Source organism: Melanotaenia boesemani, chromosome 9, assembly GCF_017639745.1.
Source record: "Melanotaenia boesemani isolate fMelBoe1 chromosome 9, fMelBoe1.pri, whole genome shotgun sequence".
NCBI classification, from domain to species: Eukaryota; Metazoa; Chordata; class Actinopteri; order Atheriniformes; family Melanotaeniidae; genus Melanotaenia; species Melanotaenia boesemani.
The window spans coordinates 11,534,834-11,550,973 of NC_055690.1; the positions used below are offsets into that span (position 1 = coordinate 11,534,834).

General features: G+C 39.1%; 1 protein-coding gene across 4 annotated transcripts in view; it reads right to left on the reverse strand.

The window, feature by feature from the left end:
* nectin1b (nectin cell adhesion molecule 1b) overlaps positions 1-16,140 on the reverse strand; it is a 157,996-nt gene that overhangs the window by 71,240 nt on the left and 70,616 nt on the right. Inside the window, exon 6 of one of the 4 annotated variants that reach the window (XM_041994185.1) lies at positions 8,220-10,505. The exons of the other annotated variants lie outside the window; for them this stretch is intronic. Coding sequence (XP_041850119.1) covers positions 10,000-10,505 — 506 coding nt within the window. The 3' untranslated portion in view covers positions 8,220-9,999. Of the gene's footprint in view, positions 1-8,219; positions 10,506-16,140 lie in introns of those variants that run through there. 4 annotated transcript variants of the gene reach the window in all.

Consider the following 16,140-nt stretch of genomic DNA (forward strand, 5'->3'; position numbering starts at 1 on the left):
AGCAATTGGGCAGGATGATCTCCAAGGACACAGACTAAGATCTGGGTTTATATAGACACACACACACACACACACACACACACACACATATATATATATATATATATATATATATATATATATATACACTACCGTTCAAAAGTTTGGGGTCACTTTGCCATGGGATTCAATAGGGAAGTGACCCCAAACTTTTGAACAGTAGTGTATATAGTAGGGTTAATAATTCATTCACATGACAACTACTTTAAAAGAGAGTATATGAAGTATTAAAAATTTGTCAAGCAGGTGGTCTTGTTATTTTGTAATGTGAGATGTGAATATGTCTGTCTTAAAATATAAATAAATAAAACTGGTTATAACTGGGTCACATTATGCCTATATGCATTTGCCTCAAGTGCATATTCTGTCTTTGTGTGACTGATGATTTCATCAAGAATGTCAAAAACACACACTGTTTTATCTTTGGGATTTTATATTCAGAGAGATTTTTAATTTTAGGTTCTGAGGAAATGTCAGAAAGCTGATTATCTCAACTTTGCCTTTGACAAACAAATTTCAGAAGCCTTTTACCATATAAACTCACAGCATTGTGCAAATTCTGCAGTCATGCATACAAACTGTAATTCAAGAGTTCTCATGTGTCTAAGGTCAAAGAAAATGCATCGGTCAACAAAGAGAAGGCTCCCTCTGTGTCTCATAAACCCACACACACTGGTTTTTTAACGCTTTGTAAAAGGGACAGAGTATTCCCAGCAGGACTTTGTAGATGAGGGTTGTCAGCACTTCTCTCAGCAGAGGGTTTAGGCCTTTCGTTCTGCTCTGGGATGGCTGAGTTTAATTGGAGAACGCTAATGCGCAGTTGGATAGTAGAGCTGCTCATGCCATGACTGGATCTTAAAATGGGAGGGCATGAAAGACAGGCTGGTGTGTGTGTGTGTGTGTGTGTGTGTGTGTGTGTGTGTGTGTGTGTGTGTGTGTGTGTGTGTGTGTGTGAGACCCCAGAAATGACTGCAGACATCCCACAAGATGCCAACAAATTTTTTTCATGGGATCCAAGCAGTTTGTGAGCCATCTCATTTACAAAATAGCAGCCAGTAATAATTTCAGCAGATTGATCCGGGGTTAATCCAAATAATTGCCAATTCATTATAATTTCACATTTTCTGGAAACAGCGTTGACATACAACTCCATGTAAACTCCATGCCCAGTCGATTAGGTTATACTGTAAGCAGAGCGTTTTATAAAACAAAGCCAAAAGAGCTTTGAGCAAACATTCAGGACAATGGAAAGCAAACAGGAAAATGTGGTTCTACTTTGCTGTGCAACTGCAAGTCCTTAGAGAGGCCACCAGGAAATTAAATGAATAAGAAAAAAACAGCAAGTAAGTAGCGGCCAGTTTGGAGGCGACTGTCAACAGGGGATTCGTGTTTTATGGCTTATTTTACTATTTAGTTGTGCTTAGTTCTGACAGCTTCATATGCAGGAAGAAGCCGTGCAGTGATCCGTGTTAACGAAAGTCACTTCTTCACAGAAAACCTGTAGAAGAAGAAGAAAGGTGTGCTGTCCAAAGTTATTGGTTAGTTGGGATTTTTTATGTTACATCATTTATTTCATGTTCTAAAGGAATAATTGAAAACCTTACGCTGATACTGTTTTAGGTCATAATTCCACGTTTGCTACAGCGGATATTTGGTTTACGCAAACGGTTTGGTTAACATGTAAAAGTGTGTGTGAAGCTGTTTGTCAAGGTTATGCAGGGTATTGTATGGTAAAGGTTATGATTCCCTCTGGACTATTATCAGATTGTTAGTTTTAGCAGCCTTTAATTCAGTTTTTTTTAGGTTTGGAGTGGTATAAAGCTATTAGCACTCTTTTAAGGTCTCCCACGATGGTGCATCCCAGGGGAGATGTAGAACTCTGGGGACCTGGGTTAAGTCCCAACAGCAGTGTCTTTGATTTAGAAGGAGGTGGGGGAAGGGATGATGTCATTGTTTCTGAACAAGCCCACCGACCGCCTAGTTCAGCCTGTGAACTGAAAATGATCCTATCCTGTTGCAGTGCTTTAATTAGAGGTGGCAAGATACAGATAGAGTTTTAACTTGGTGTCTTAACTACAAGATGAGAGAACAAAATTGAAAGTTTTGATGCTAAATATGAGTGTTTACTGATTACAGAAAAAAAGATTTAGAAAAAACAGCAGCTGGGATCTGTCGAGTTAGCTTTGGTGATTTTTAATCATTTAGTCTCTTGCAACAGAATGAAAACAGCTCAGTGTGGAGAGCAGTTCCCGACAATGGAAAGAACAGCGTGAACTGGATCTGAAATGTGAATTTTACTGGTTTGGTTATGGCAGGAATGTCTCTCTAAATTACGTGCTTTGTGTTTTGAATGGCAATCCAAGTAAAACTTGTCAGGTTTAGTCGCACCACTCTCTGCCTGAGGAGACATAAACAGTGGACTGAGAGTCAAAATGCAGAAACTGGAGTTGGAGATGACAGCAGTCGTCTTAGAAAACCTTTGATCAGATGACCAGAGAAAACATCACGAGTAATGGCTGAAAAATCTGTGGCAGCTTGACTGATGATTACATTGGAGTTTTCTCTGAAATGCCAGGAAAAATGTACTGTATAGAAAAGCTTACTTTTTTTCCAACATAACAGTTGATCGATTAACTGCGTACCCATGAATTAGTCAGCAAAGTGTTATTTACTTTCACATATTGGATGTAAAGTAGAAGAAGTGTAGTTCAAGACATTTAAAAAACAAAACAAATAAAAAAAACACATTGAATTTGATTTAATGTAGCTACACTTTAAAGTTCAATTGTCACAATGGAAAGCACTTGAAATGAAGCATTGTTGTTTGACATAGACGAGCAGACTACTAAAACAGTACTTTGTGAATTGTGTTCCAGTGGACCAGACAAGAAAACCTAAAGTTTGTTTAAAATTCTGGTTCATAATGTTAGGCCAGCATGTCCAACATTCTCACATTGTAGTAATACAGCATGATTATATTAATGCATGTAAGAATGGTTTCCCACATCATACATTTTCTTTCTTGTTTTATTTTTAAATTTTCAACTGTTGTGCAAACCGTTGACATTTTTGTTGTTAAATTAAAGAAACTTACAGTATAGTGTTGCACCACTAAAAACTGCATTCTAGACAACAATATTGTATACTTTTATGTTATATCCATGCATTGTGTTTCTTATTGTCAAATAGGAGTCCACTGAATTTTATCCTGTCAGAAAAAGCTTTTTATGAAGCTGTAGATTAGCAGGAAGTGTTAGCAACTCATAATAATCCTAAAGTACAGATAATCTTTTATTTTTTTATATTCCAAAACACCAAATAAACTTCTGACCCTGTAAATTTTAAACTTCTGAAAAATAGTGACTTTCAGATTAACAAAAGCTGCATTTATATGCTAAACATAGCATATAAACATGCTGGCCTAAACTTTAATGGGGAACACAATGAACGCTTAGATTTAGTGGATCTCCACAAACTGCTGTCTTTTTATGGACAACACATTACCTTTTAAAACCTCTCCCAAAAATGTAAACATTAATGATGTGCTTTTCAAAAAAGGCTGTGATGTCTATTTGACAGCAAAAGTGTAAACACATCCATTTCAGTAACACATTTTTATTATGGACAACCTCAATGAAGATGTACACATTAAGAACAAGTAGAAACAAGAAAAAAAAAAGCATATTGTAATATTAGAAGCCATGAACAATCTGTTTATCCAAGAAAAAAGAAAGAGGTTATAATAAAGAAAACAAACAGAACAAAGTACTTTTTTATTTTCTAGCATTCGACACTAGTAAGGTAATTTGGACTTTTTTTGACAACAATGAGAATATTCGATGAGAAAACATTTCATATTGTGACTTACACAGCAGAGTCCACTGAATATACAGCTGATTTTTAATAGATACACCAGTTATTTTAATACATCACACAATTTCCTTTTCTTTTGTCAGTATGTAAACCTGGATTCAAACTGACCTCAAAGCTGCAAAGAAGTGCAGCTAAAATACACCCTACTGATCAATGAGTAAAAAGCCCCTTTTCTCCAGTCCAGTGAATTGGTTATGCTAATACACTGTGTCCATTAACCATTCAGTCACTGTAGTGTAATGACATAATATTGGCTGAGTGTGTATGCTCCTGAAGTCATTTGGATTGATTTTTCCCTCAATTCTTGGCTTATTGGAGGCTCAACAATTCACAGCAGCTAAAAAGGCTTCTGCATAGCAAACAAAACCAGCATTCAAGAAGTGAATACTTACTCAACTTCAAATACAAGACTTTTCTGAACTTAACAGCACCATTAGCCAGGAAAGCACATATGAAATAATAAGATAAACTAAAACAAAAAAGGCTAAACCACAGCAGGAACAGTCAGATCATTATTTTGAAATGTTTTTATCTTGTTATCTTAATGTAATCTTTAATGTTATATTATAATTTGAATTTTCTGATCCCACACTGTGCAAGCTGCTTTGACAAAGTCACTTTTGAATTTACAGTCCACGAAGAGCGCATTTTTATATAAAAATCCTGCCATATTTCATGCAAGAGGTACTTTGATAGAGAAATGTGGTAGAATCTCAACTTAAAGCCCTGTAAAGTGGAGAAAAAAATTAGATGGCCATGCATGTTAAAAGCCTATGTGCCATCAAAGCCCCTTGGGCTACAAAGGCCTCTTTTAGCAAATGGATGGCAACAGCTGCAAATTCTGGGCTGCTCTTAATGCGCACAGTGCAGATGTCTGCACTTGAATCTCTCAGTCTGAGACAGATCCGTCTGACTCTACACTGGGCTTCTCTCATCATATCACTGCAGCTTCATTAAGCTCTGAACTCAATATCAACATCTGCCTGACAGTTTTTGCTCTCAAATTAAAAAGGAAAAAATAAATAAATAAATAAATAAAAACCCAAAAGCTACAGCAGTAACCATCAAATATCATAAACTGTAGATGGTGCCTTTTTAAAGGTGGTTTGTTCATTAGGAACTTCCCAAGAATATTTGAGATTATTTGTACTTTTTAATGGTAAATGTTGTGTTCATATTCATGAACAGGAGTGCAGAATGGAGGCAACCATGAATACACCCCTCATCCTGTTACTGCTCGGTCGACTGGCTCGATGCATGGACACCATGTGCTCTTCAGGGACCAGATGCATAAAACTGTAGTTTCATGGCTAAAATTTGAAAAAAATTGCAATTTTATCACCAGATTTATAAAGTTGTATGATTCTCTGTTTGTAATCGAAATTTTATGCGTGTGTACCATTTTTTGCATAAGAATAAATGCAAACAATCCCTTACTGTTTCTATCACATAATGACACACATATCTGCACCACGGTTGGTTTTGGATGTTGAAGCAATAGTAAAGGAAAGCAACTTAAAAAAAATGTAAACTCAATAAAGAAGAGAAACTTTAATTTGTTTTATTGATCGTTTCATTATATTTCTGGAATCACAAATAGAAAAACTGCTGAATGGGAAAAAGTCACAGCAGCAATCAGCTCTGCATATTCAGAACAAAGGACCCTGCAGAGAATAAAAATAAATCGTTTGATTATGAACGAGACAAAAGGTGCATCAGAATCAAGTCTGTTATTTCTCCAATAGATGAAGCCATAGTCATCTACGGATGCAGGCTGGCATGAAGATGATCAGAAGGGAGACGCAGCTGTACAGAAAGTGAATGGCATGTTGGCTGTTTTCTTAAATAGCCCTTGGAAACCTAAAACAACACAAGCCATCTATCTTCTTGTGGCAGAAAATCAGAATAACTCGTTCTCTTCTTAGTGAGGTCGTCCATCAGTGCACGAGCAGCCATCTTTATGGAACAGCTGTAGGTATTTGTAACAACACCCACAATTAATGTGGATAAATAAAAAAAATGTATTTTAGGTTCATTGCTGTTGCCTTTTTTCCCCCTAAATCAATTACTCAAATGCAACTTAAATTACTGTAAAATGCTGAAGAAGAAAACATGATGTGTGAATGTTCTTTTATATAAGCCATTTTGTGCAGGAAAAGGCATACGCATGGTTTTAGTGTGTAGACTTTATTTATACATCTGGCCCCTGATGTGTGATGGGGGTTCAGGGCAAACCCCTTACACTTCAGGCAAACAAAGAAAATAATCCAAATATGTACCTGCATGAGTCGACGATGATACATAATTGATTAAAGCTACTGGAAAAAGGCTGACATCAATACCCACTGATAAGAAACGTGTTTCAGACATGATCCATATTCAATCAGATAACACACGTGTATCCAATCAGTAAATTGGGACAGAACATTGTTGACTATTGAACTCATTTAATGCTTGAAACAAATACAAGTTACTTCACCGGGTCATCACAATTGAACAAGAGATTTTTTTTGTTGTTTTTCTTTTTTCTTTTGTATTTGTAACACCCTCAGAAATATACATTCACATGGCTGCATACAAACAATTTTTCTTTTGAGTTTTGAGTTACACCAAATTGACAAACTGTATGTGACACCCCTTCGTATGACAGTGAAGCCACTACCGGCATGTTAAAAAGGGTCTAGAGGAGCAGTTTTAGTTGGGGCTTTGGACAAAGCTATGCATCAACGTCATCTATCCATTATCGAGTCTCCATGTTTGCAGTCAAAATAGGTATATTTTGCATTACAAGTTCCCTACACAGACGTCCGTAAATAAATCCAGACTATAATCTCAACCTTATTTACAATATTTACAATGGAATGTTGAACATACCGAATACAAAAAGTAGATTAGGATGGAATGAAGTTACAGTCAGTATTAAAAAATAGAAAGTGATAACACCCAAACAACGTGAAAACAATGTTAATAGCTACCAGTATACAGAATGTTAAGTTTAAACTGAAAGGTTTTCTCTCTTCAACATGTCTAAAAAGCACGTGTGGCAGTGGATTCATAGTGGATGAAGAAATACGTTAAATGAAAGCGCAGATTTGTGCTTTCAAAACGGGATAATGGCGATTCATTTGGATGCTTTTTTAACTGGATTTGTGTTTCAATTGTGCTTAAGAATGTGCAATGTGCAACTGAATAGCCTAACTTAGATATCTTTAGGATTTTAACTATCCAATATTGTTCATATTTAATCATAATTATTTTAAAATAGATCATTTCATTTAAAGATCAAGTATAGACACAGTGTTAATAAAGAGAAGGCGATGGGATTGATATATGTCACTCCAACTCAAGTACACTGCAAGTAAACAACCATAGGTGGCTGAACTTTAAGAGGTTTGCAGTCCGTGTCATATTTCAGTATCATTTATTAAGTCATTCTGGGCATGAACAGCTTAAATGATGAGGAAGTGACTGCACAGACTACCTCATGCCTCCTAACTTTGATAGGCACTGAATGCAAGAGCAAAACATAAAAACCCTGCTTGTCTTTATTATGCTGTGGTACAAACTGGAGCTGGAAAGTTACAGCAAAGCAGCCGCCCCCCCGATTCAGGTGGGCACAAACTGAAGGCTATAAACTGTAAAATTGCTTTTTGCACAGTGACAGTAGTGACCCTGTCGATACTGTCGCTCAGTTTCTTCTGAGTGGTGAACCACTCAGCAACGCAGAAATAAGGCCATCGAAAATTAAACAAACTGAGCTCAAGTTTACAGAATATGGAAGAAAACTACAATGTGATCAACAGACTTTTTATAAGAACATGATTTTAAATGCTAATTTGATTTTAATATACAGTAGAGTTGAGGCTCATGATTAACATGCTCATCTAGAAACATACAGTAGACAAGCATGGACTGTAGAACATTCACATCTGTGAGCTCTACTCTCACAAAGATGTTTTTTTGTCATCAATATACATTAATGTCTATATATGTTTATTTATATAATTTTTTATGTTAACTGCAATGTTGTTACTGCGTTCCCATGAAATCATACTTCTGTGAGTACCAACGACACAGGCAAAGTGTCATCTTTTAAGCTGCAAATGAGGACAAACACACTGGAAATGATGGAAAAAAATAGAATCATATGCACTTCCACTCCCACACAGAAAAACATGCATCAAATAAGGCTTAATACAGTATTTATATTGTTCCGAGCCAGTCAGATATGTTGTTTGCATCCACAGATTTACTGCAATGTTTCTCTTATCTCCAATTTTTCACATTGAGCTTTTTTTTTTTTTTTCTTTGTTTGAAGCAAATACATTTTGCTGATTGTGTAATGGACCTCAGTGCTGAGGAGAGAAACAAGTTGTTTGCTACGCTAGCATCCACTGGCACTTGTTAAAACAAATTTTTAAAACAGATATCTATATATCTATATATATATATATAGATATATATATGGCTGCAGACAGGGTATTTGTGTTGTCCATATTTGCAGATTCAGAAAAGTCAGCAATTCATTACTTTAAAAATCACCCCAAAATAGCAACTGAAATTCATTTAGGAAATAAAAAAAAATGAAATAAAAACATCATGAAAGCAGCAGGTGACTTATAACACAACAGCACAGCCACCATTACATTTTCAATTCCCTTTAACTTGTGAAAATATTTTCTTTGCGAGTGGAAAATAAAAGAAATCAGTTGGCATTTCCCTGCTGATCGTGTCCTTTTCATGTCCATGGATGACTCCTCATGGAAAATGCTGTTGATGTAAGCCAGTTCTTCAGCAGAGTCACAACTGGAGAGACAGTCATTACAAGAGAAACTCCTCAGACACTTTTTCGCTGACATCCATTTGATTAAAAGGGGTCAGAACAAAACATAATTATGGCAGCTTGACAGAAAAAATAAAGGGAAAAACCACACATTTCATCATAGTGGTGCGATCTGGAGCATGCACACAGGTCAGACTGTTCAAGTCAGGCGACAATCATGACATTTCAGAGCTGTATTCAGAGATCTTCCTGTGAGATTCACCAAACGCCTTTTAGATATAATCGTGATGCACACACTGAAAAGTAGAAATTGTTGTTTATGATACAACTGCAGCCTTCCTCTCCTCTGCTAGTCTGCTTCACTGATAAGGGCACTGATTTAACATGAGTGAAAATCTAGTAAAAAATTGAAAACACTGGATATTTATCTGTTAGTGCCACATCCGCATGGCTCAGTAGACTGACTCCCTCTTAGCAAAGAACAAATCAAGCACATAGACAGAAGGGGGTCAGGAAATACTAAGCATGTCTTTGGAAAACAGCAATAACAAATCTGCTGTTAATGCTGTAAATATATAAAAATGAGTAATTTTATGGACGCCAACTCCACTTTAAACAGGCGAAATGACACAGGTATGTACAGCTTTTTTTCTATTTTTTTTTTCTCATTTCTCTGAAACATTTGACCCAAATGAAAATCTACAAACACTTTGAACTCCAGCTGTAATTTCAAACACGTTACTCTCAATTCTCTGGTCACATAAAAATCATACAAAAAGAGAATATAAAAAACGGACAAAACTGCAATGCTAATGGAAAAAAAGGAAACAAAAAAAAATAAAATAAAATAAAAATCGTACATCCAGTGTAGGACTTTCACAAATGTGCTCAGCAAAACCTTAACCTGCTGTTTTTTTTTTTTTTCAATCTTTTTTTTTATACATTTAATACATTTATAACATGAAAAAATACACAAACAGAAGAATTCACCTGTATTAACCAATCACCTTTCTGGCCTTGCAGATCAGCCATGAGTCCATTTACATACCTTAGTTTGTATTCTTTGCCCATTCACCTGTTGGAACTGATACCATGGCTGACAAGTTGATATTTCTTGAACTTTAAATAGACAATTGATTTTCTAATTGAGATTAGCTGGATGGGGTCTGATGGGGGGTTGAGGAGGGGACAGGACTGTGTGACGGTGCAGTTTGATGTATGGGAGGAAGGGGAGGATGGAAGTGAAGGGTGAAGTGGAATGCGCGTGAGGGACAAAGGTTGTTTGGTTTGCTTGTTGCATGCCCCTAAACATACCACTCTTTCTTAGAAATGACAGAGCCGTCGGTTTGAGAGATCATATCATCGGCTATTTCAGGTTCAGGGTCATACTGGAAAGCCAGAGTCCGCTCGTCGTATTCTCGGCTTTCTCCTTCATCCACCGTGAAATAGGGCCTCTTCAGGTCCTCTGACTCAGCGTCAAAATTACGCTCGCTTGCCTCAAACCCTCCGGTGGTGCCAATCTGGGTGGGCTTCTTCTCATCGTCTGAGTCGTCGGGGTACTGCAGATTCTTGTGGATGGGGGGGTGGGCCGGCAGGCCACCCGCCTTGCTGTACCCATTTCCAAACACATGCTTCTTGGTGCTGTAGTCTCCCTTGAAGGTGCGCTGACGGCGGCGCAGGAATATGAAGAGCAGTATGGCCGCCACGCCCAACAGGGCAACTCCCCCCACAGCACCCCCGATGGCGGCACCTGCATTGTGCTGCTCCTGCGGGATCCCACGGCCCCCAGGTGGCGGGTTGTTAGGGAATTCTGGGTAGGAAAAGACAGATGGAAGGGAGTGTGTCAGTGCTCTGGTGGGAGGAGGTGCATTTGTGCAGGTGCATTTTTTTTTTTTTTTTAGGAAAGATGATGTAAGGGAGACAAGGATGGAAAAGCAAAGGGGAAAGGAAGGACCCTCGCTCGTATGACAAAACCCCACCCAGCCCCACAGGAGCCCTCACTGACAAAGCAGCAAGTCTCACTCACCGACAGTCACATGCAGTTTGAGACAAGAACAAATGAAACAAACAGTTAGCACACAACATAATCAGAGAAGAAATGACTGAAGACATTAAGTGAATGATGTTTGTCAGCATGCATTAACCATCATTTCATCTGTGTTTGGGAGGCAGAGAAAAATGTAGTGAATCAATAAGAAAGCGGCAGAGGAAGTTTATAAAGTGGCTTTCGTGTAAATAAATTAAACTTTTTGAGTTTCATTCACAGTAAACATATGGAATGACAGAAAGTCCAGCATAAAATAGTAAGACAAGACATGTTCATCATCAGCGTAGAGGTAATGAAATGAAAGAGCACTGCAAGGGATTATTATCAGCAGTCAAGCATACACAGCCACATCACATTGAGAGAGCTGATAAACATGAAGCTCTTCCATTCAGGCAGCAGAACCACACAGCAAAAAGATAGCAAACGCTTCAAAGGGCAAAATATATATTCAGAAAAAGCAGAGAAGAGAGAGAAACAGTCAAACATGTCACACAGTGGCCTAATCCAGAAGTAAGAGAACATAACTAATGTACTGTTAGAGACAATAACTAAGACACCAGGGTTTGAAAACTACAAGTACAACAGCACAGCATCACATTAGGGGCTGAACTGAGCCATCACAGCAAGTCCACCATTTTAGAAAGCACACAGAAACACGTACCGTTGAGCTATTCACTGTAAAAAATAAACTACAGTACATGTGTGTCATCACTTAAAACCAAAAACCGTGCAAAGATCCCTTGAGCAAAGAAACAGAAGAGACTTTTATCTGAAACGTGATCAAAGCCTTCAACCCAACGTGTGTTGGGTAAACTTGCACAAAAAAAAGGTATGAGTAATTTCACAGGTGACGGCTGAAGAAGAGGGGGAAGAAAACAAACAAGACCATTCGCTACACAAATGATGAGGGTGAAGATTGAAAAATGGATTACAAAACAGTAAGGAACAAAAAGAGAAGCCTTATGTTCGCGCAGAGGAAACTAGAGGCTTCTTTAATTCACAACAAGACGAGACAAGTCAGAAAAGACAAAGAAGATTTACTGTGTTTTAGAGAGATTAAAACTTCTGCCTTGTTTTGATATCTACTGTTGCACTGATTTACTGCCAGCCTATTACATGACATCTTAACACTGTCCATATGTTCATCTGAAACTAATGAACAGAAGTGCTGAATTAGTGAGAAAGCTAATCAGTTAACTTCATGCTGCTCGTGCTTGTTGGATTGGTTCAGACGGATGAGGAGAAAAGAGACCAGAACATAAGCTGCAGCTGGGCAAGTCAAACCAGTCAATACACAACATCACAACGTCTAATTTCTAACATAAGAAGAAAGTCTTTTCAAATGATCACCCTGAAGTGTTGAATCATATCCATTTAAACTCGACAAGAATTACCCTTTAGTGGAAATGACAAATCCCTGAGCATAATTCAGGTATAAAAAGATGGTAGTGGGTGAAGTTAAGAAGCTACTGAATCCTTCCTCTCTGCTGAAATTACAATGGTGCTCTATCAGTCCACAGGAAAGACCTCCCAAACACAGTCGCTCTCTTCCGCTACTCCCTTTCTCCCGACTGCAAAGCTCTCCATTTTCTAAAGCGGTGCCGGGCATAGTCTCAAATATCAGCTCAGGTTTTAATCTGACCACCTAATGGGATTATTCAGACACAGGCCTTCATTACACACATCAATGAGCGAGCAGAGCCAGGTCACCCCTGCTAGAGAACACATCCTCCCACCAAGTCCAAAGAGAGGCGAAAATCCAGATGATTGAAAGGTTGGAGAGAAAAGGGAAAACATTCTGCTGTAATCCCGTCCTCTAGTCTTCACTGCCCTCCTCTGCTAGGATCTGTTTTTGCCCTCATAAATCCCTGTTTCAATCTTAATTAGGCAGATTTTCCCCTTGCACTTTTAAGTTTGCCAATACACCACATTTACTGCCATTTAAAGAGGTGGAAGATGCAGGAGCAGGCCATTAAAAGCACAAAATAGAAGCAGTTAAAGACGACACAGTGAACCCTCAAAGGCACTTTCTGTCATCTCAATCCCAATAAAGGATCGAGTGATACCTCGTGACACCCATATTTCAGGCATGCGAACGTTAATGACTGAAGGATGAGCCAGTATCCTTATAAAATATCAACATGAAAGCATTCAGGTATTTTTGTGGCGGTCCCACCCAAGAGGAAGCTTTAGAACCTGTCATACCAAGAACAACAAATGGAGTTTTCTCAAGCAGCTATTGAGATGTTTTACTCAGATGGCTGGGGCGCTGTAATGGAGGTACTTTAAAAGCAGGGAGAGAAGCTGAAAAACAGCAGGCGCTGCTCATCAGATCCCCCTTAGTGCAGTGGAGGAACACTGCTTTTATTCTGCAACTAAAAGAAAAGATGTTTTGGCAAAGTGGTGCGCCTGTTCTCAGAGCTATCTAGCACTCCTATGCTGCTCCCCCTCCCCTACAAGGTCACACTACTGGCCTTGCAGATATGAAGATAACAAAATGTTGAAAAAAAAAAGAAAGAAAAAAAACAAAACACACACACGTAACCACAACAGAGGGGTTTTTTGTTCTCATGCACTCACTGAAAGTAGTAAAAGTGGATGGACCAGCTATGGTGCAAGCTAATCATATTACAGAAACAATCATTTAAGGAAAATTCATTTGAAATGGGGGCTTGGAGGTGTTTGACAGCACAGAGGAGGAAGGAAGCTTTCCTCTCAAACACCCTCGCTAGTGGCAACACCTGCCAACAGACAGATAAAGAAGACCCCTGCAGCTCTAACACTGTTCCAAGCAACAAAAGGCGGAGTCTATTAGCATGGCTGCGGATATATGCAGATAGTCGGATAGCTTTGACCTGCAATGTCTAAAATGCACCATTGAGATTAATAGGAGGCAGGATGTGCTATGAAAGGCTATAACTCAATCCAGAGGTGTGATAGATGCATGCAGGTTATGAGTAACATGAAATACTGCAGCTTTTTTAATGCTGCTACCACTTTGTTTTGCATTGGATTAATCATGCTGTTCTGAGCACTTAAATCTGACATGATGGAGTGGATGATTTACTACATCCAAACATTTTAGTGACAAAATCTATTTCCTTCACAACTGGATGGCTGTTCTCCATCCAAGGCTTTCATGTGAAACAGATGTGTCTCTTTGAAAGAGACAAATGGTAAGCAAAAGAAAAAGATATCTTGTAGTGAAAATGATTTGCGGCTCCTGTAAACAACATGAAGTAGACACAGAGTGAGGGGTTTGTTTTTCAGTGGAAGCCACAGCACAAACCAAACAGTAGGAGATGGAAATGTTCAAAGATACTGAAAGAAAGGAGCGTCTGAGGGAGAAGGAGCTTTCAGAGCGACACTGTCCTGCAGGTAGTGTTTTTAGGTGTACTTCAGTCATGTCTGCACATGAAAAAAAGACAAAAGAGACATGCAAACATTCCTGGGACTTAGCACAATCGCTTGGACAAGGTTATGACAGAGGCTGGGGAAATGAAAGAGGATTTTAAAGTGTGGTGAATGGAGTGGTGTGTTAATATGACAAATCGAGAAACAAGCAGGTGACAACAGAAGATGAAAAGGAAGCAGAGGGTTACTTGAAGAAGTTGGGGAGTGGCAGCAAGAAGAAAAAGAAGATGGAGAGCCTTTGGGGGGTTAGGGAAATGACAACAGCAAATAAAGAAAGGCACAATGAGCGAATAAGGATGGGGACAATCGGAAAAGACACATTAATTCAGTGATTTTCAAAGATCCTCATTATTCCCCCTGTCTGAATTCCCCAGCAGTTGTGAAGTCACGGAAAAGTAATTCTGCCACGACGAATAAAAGCTCATCACTGACAGGAATTAAACACGCTGCCTTGAGAGTCACGGCTGAGGCAAATCTCTCCTTCACCTTATCACGGATTCCCTTCTTCCACTTCTACCGTGTTTCTGTTTGTCAACATACATTTATTTCTTTTTTTTTTTTCTTCCTGCTTTCAGCAAATCTACAGAGGTGCAGGCTTCCCCCCATGTGCAGGTAAATGCCACTCACGACACTAAAACCTAAAGACTAGTAATTCAACTTCTGTTCCCTTTTACAGGAGCCAGAGGAGAAGAAGCATGGGAATGTGCTGGAGGAGATAACGCTGTGAAATACTGGCATCAAAACACCAGTGACATCATCGGTAACATGCATGTGAAAACGTGCGGCAACTTACCTGAATAAAAGAAAAACAGCCTCTTGGCTGAAATGGCACATAATCGCTGACTTTTACTGGAGACCAAGAGGTCAAAGCACAGATAGTGTCTGATTTACATATCCAGTGATATACACCTAAAATAAACAGTCACAACAATCTTGACAAAGCTGCTGTATTAGACCAGAAATCCCACATCGGGGCTGAAACCACTTGAAATTCTTCTGTTCTGGTGTTCATGTAAATAATCATTTTGTGCTACAGGGGGTTGCAATAATCACTTTAAATGCACTTTTAATGAGCAATGAATATTTACATCAGCATCTAACACCAATGCTCTTTTATAAACAAGCTTTCCCATAGTGTAGGATTACTAATGCATTTCATCGTTTCTTTTTAGTCTGCATGTGGCTTTAGTGCAAAGTGGAAAGGCTGTTATTGGGTCATCAGGCATCAAGCAAACAAATCTGCATGTTAAAACGTGTTAAGCCAGAAGAGGTCAGAGCATTATTTGTTTACCACACCATCCTACCCTTTCCCTCTTTTTGTTTCCCTGTTGTTATTTTGGATCTGTGAGTGTAATAAGTGAATCACTGCACAGAATCATCAGCATCAGCAGCAGCAGCTCTGGAGCCAGTGGTCAGACCCTGGGACAGCGTCTGACCTACTTCATCAGGCTCTCAGGGAGGCGTGACAGATCCAACACCACACGGTCGGACAGCGAGGAGGAGGAGGCTAGAGGAGGTGAGCTGGGCCGAAGGGGCTCAGCCAATCCCCCTGCTCCATCTGTCTGCCACATCCCTCTCCTCTGCATACCCTCCAGAGAGCAGAAACAGCAAGCCATGCAGAAACAAATGTTAAGATAAATCACTACGATCTCAGCTGCTCTGCTCTCACATGCTCTCCCCCGGTGACATTTGCATTTCAAGTCTCCAGCCAGCCTATCTCTTTTTCGTCAAATGGTAAAAAAAGAGGACCTTTTACAAAAAGAGAGCATCCCTCTCCTCTATTTCCACAAATTGAGTCACAGCCCATTGTCGTCCCCTGCAGTACTTTCCCTGGCATAGAACAACCAGGCAGAGGCTTTACAGGGCAGGCGATGCTGTGCTAGTGAGGGAGCGGCTCATATTAATGTCTCATTTGGATAATGAGGTGTGATCTTGGCAGATCTGAGCAGCAAGAATCCCCACCCCCCACCTGTGGTGAGGATGC